The 3,350-nt window shown below is 40.6% G+C and overlaps 1 protein-coding gene across 1 annotated transcript in view; it reads left to right on the top strand.

Moving 5' to 3' along the window:
- LOC118337902 (prostaglandin reductase 1-like) overlaps positions 1 to 2,709 on the top strand; it is a 6,319-nt gene extending 3,610 nt beyond the window's left edge. Inside the window, exons 6-9 of the mRNA XM_035675058.1 lie at positions 558 to 831; positions 1,314 to 1,419; positions 1,720 to 1,838; positions 1,988 to 2,709. Of these exons, the coding sequence (XP_035530951.1) occupies positions 558 to 831; positions 1,314 to 1,419; positions 1,720 to 1,838; positions 1,988 to 2,098 (610 nt within the window). The 3' untranslated portion in view covers positions 2,099 to 2,709. The remainder of the gene's footprint in view (positions 1 to 557; positions 832 to 1,313; positions 1,420 to 1,719; positions 1,839 to 1,987) is intronic.
- The last annotated feature ends 641 nt before the right edge of the window (positions 2,710 to 3,350 follow it).

The raw sequence follows: 3,350 nt of genomic DNA, 5'->3' as shown, positions 1-3,350 counted from the left end.
TCTGGGCTACTGTAGAAACAGTTTAACGTGGCCATGGAAGGCAACCCGCCACATCTGTAGATAAAACCGACTCATTCTAAGGTGATTATACACTAATGAAAACATACCCATGAATATTGGATTCCATTCCTGCCCATACAGCCTCCTAAATGTCACACTGGACCTTTTTATTAAAGAAAGAAGGAAGTCAACTACAAGTGTAAATAGCAGCGGGCTACTCCCATGTGAGAACTGTTGTTCAGAACAAGAATATCTAACCTTCCCTTTGTAAATGTTAGATAAGACAGTTAATTTCCCTGCTTACGTTTGTGGCCGGTAGAAGAGAGAGAGAGAGTTGTTTAGCTTCGTAGAGCAGCTGGGTTTTGTCTGTCTTTGAGAAAATAAACGTGCAAGGCTCCAGATGTTTTGTCCTGCTCGTGATAACCTTGCTATGGAAGCAATTACGAAAAGAGTTTACATTACGAAGGTCAGTGAGGCTCCTCTGTGGAACTGGAGGGAAAACACAAGTTTTTCAGGTTTTTGATGGTTTTGATTTGACTCTTTCTTGTCCCCTCCAGACTGACGGCTCTGTACGGGATAGAGGAAGTCCTGGGACTCCAGAAGGGCGAGACCCTGTTGGTGAATGCGGCAGCGGGGGCGGTGGGCTCCGTGGTGGGCCAGATTGCCAAGCTCAAGGGCTGTAAGGTGGTGGGTTCAGCAGGGTCTGATGCCAAGGTGGCTTTCCTCAAAGAACTGGGCTTCGACGAGGCCTTCAACTACAAGACTGTGGGTTCCCTGGATGAGGCACTGAAGAAGGCTTCTCCAGAGGGATATGACTGCTTCTTTGAGAATGTAAGCAATGGTGGTGTAGTTCCAAGCCCATAAAGCGTTCCTGTTTGTGCTCTTTTTATAAATTTTTCACTTATTTCTTCTATTGCATTCTGGAGTTCCTTACTGCTGTTTGACAAATGTGTGTGATCAAGTGTTCCAGCTTACTCTGACAGTGTGGACTAAATGTTTTAAACACCATTACTGCTATTATCTTCAGTGGTTTGAATCAGTAGCTGTCAATCATTTTGGTGTCAAGGACCTCCAAACTAATACACATCAGGCTGTGAGCCCAAATTTGATCATATAGTCTCAATGAAGAGTGTGAAACCTGTTAACAGAAGAGTCAGTTTTATACATTCTCTCATTAGACATTGAAATAATAGTGAAGTTAAAATATTCTCAGCTTTTCTGGGGACTCCTTGGAGCCCCCTCAACTTCGTCTGGGGCTCCCTGGACCCCAGGTTGAGAACCACTGGTTAAAATAATGCTTCTTCTTATTTCAGGTAGGAGGCCCTTCTTCAAGTGTTGCCTTGCAACACATGAAGAACTTTGGGAGAATCGCCGTGTGTGGAGCCATTTCCACGTACAATGACACCACACCCCAAACAGGTGTGTACTTCCCTACTTTAATTTTCTATATCGATAGTCCAGCTGTTTTCTTCCGCTTTAACTCGATACCTGCTTGTTCAAACAAAACATTGAAACAAAATTGAAATGCAGTAAAAGCTTTACACGTTCAGATGATTCTATGTCTTTTTCACTAGAGGGCGACATTGTGTTAGTGAAATGCTGGAGAAGCTGTATAAACAGAGCTTTATCTCAACAGAGTTTCTTTCCCGGGACCACTTACTTGTGTTTGTTGTAGGTTTTTTTCATTTCTTTAATCATCTCTCTCTCTCTCTCTCTTAGGCCCATACCCCCACCTGACCATGATCTTCAAGCAGCTTAAGATGGAGGGCTTCATGCAGAGCAGGTGGGAGCACAAGCACCCTGAGTCCCTCAAGAGGCTGATGGGGTGGTTGAAAGAGGTTAGTGACTGAAAAGAATTCATTATGAGGCTGGATCTCATTCAGAATTGTGTTTATGTGTGTGTCTTCAGTAAAGATTTACTCTCACTCAGTCCGGTTGCCCATGTTGATGCTTCAGTTTCTGTGATTTGTTTATTCTGCATCCGCAGGGCAAACTGCAGTTTCGGGAGCACATCACAAAGGGCTTTGAAAAAATGCCAGCTGCCTTCATGGGGATACTGCAGGGAGAAAACATCGGCAAGGCTGTCGTTGCCGTCTGATGTGGAAACGCAGGATCAATGTAGAAGAATCGGTATTATTGATAGATGTTATTACAGAATTCATACAATGAAGGACACTTACAAGTAACCAGCTATATTTTCATACTAACAATGTGTCCTTGTTGCTCGGTAATCACAAAGATAACATATTATGGCTGTTAGAGTTAGGTTCTCAAACTATTAATTCTTTAAAATTTAGATTGTTTGATGAAACTGAACTGTTCTGTTTCAGTTTAGTGGATTTTCATGGTCAGTTTACTTTAAAAAGTCACGATTGGAGACATAAATCTGAACATTAACATGTTGCTCACATTGAAAATTTGTTAAAATTGTGCTGCTTAATTGACAAAGTTCTTCCCACTGTCCTGACAACTGTTCCCATATTTGAGTGTACGGTACATTATTTGGGAGAGACCAGACTGATGTGGGAAATCAGGCTGTTTAACTAGGAAAGAAGAAAATAAATGATATCTCTACTCAGACGACACAAGACTGTCATTCTGCTGTATGAGCTGACTAGATCTGCTGCGGATACATCCATGCATTATTCACTGTAACATAATAAACCAAGTGCTTTGTATTCAGTGAGTGCTTTTGTATAGCTAATAAAATGTCTTTTTGAAAAACTTCTGTTGACATATATCTCTGTAACACTATAAAACTGGTATTAATGAACAGTAAAACAGAATACTATTGAGATCTCCTTTCAATCCTAAAACGAGTAGAGTTTAGATAATAGAGCAGCCACGGTAAGCCTCCTCCTCCTGTCCAGCCCTGCTTTTTGTTTGATCAGGAAATAGGCTGTATTTTTAGACACTAATTAGAATTTCATAAGGTTGTGGTGGTGATGAGAGGCCGGGCTCCATGGTTGCATATGATGCTGTTGGTCCAGTAGAATTAGCACAAGGGTTAACCACTTTGGTGTACAAGTGTTTGCACACCTACAATACTGCCAGTTGGTCAAAGACCCAGGCCCTTATGTTATCATAGATTATTATTATGTAGATGACTTAATTATTATCACAGATAAATCCCAAAACTACACTAACCCTTGATGACACTCTGTGAGTCTGGGGCTTAAGAAAATTTGTAATTTACAACAAATTAAAAAGGTTAACACAAAATAGAGACCTTTTAAATATAACTTTGTTCATTGTAATAAACCATAAAGATGTGAAAATGTTTTTTGCTTCTACTTAAAGTGAGATTGAATTCATTAAAATACACTATCTGGATATTTTCATTCCTGAAA

Source organism: Morone saxatilis, unplaced genomic scaffold, assembly GCF_004916995.1.
Source record: "Morone saxatilis isolate NCDOM2014 unplaced genomic scaffold, NCSU_SB_2.0 Contig4, whole genome shotgun sequence".
Taxonomy (NCBI): Eukaryota; Metazoa; Chordata; class Actinopteri; family Moronidae; genus Morone; species Morone saxatilis.
This window is presented reverse-complemented; position numbering and strand designations above follow the sequence as displayed.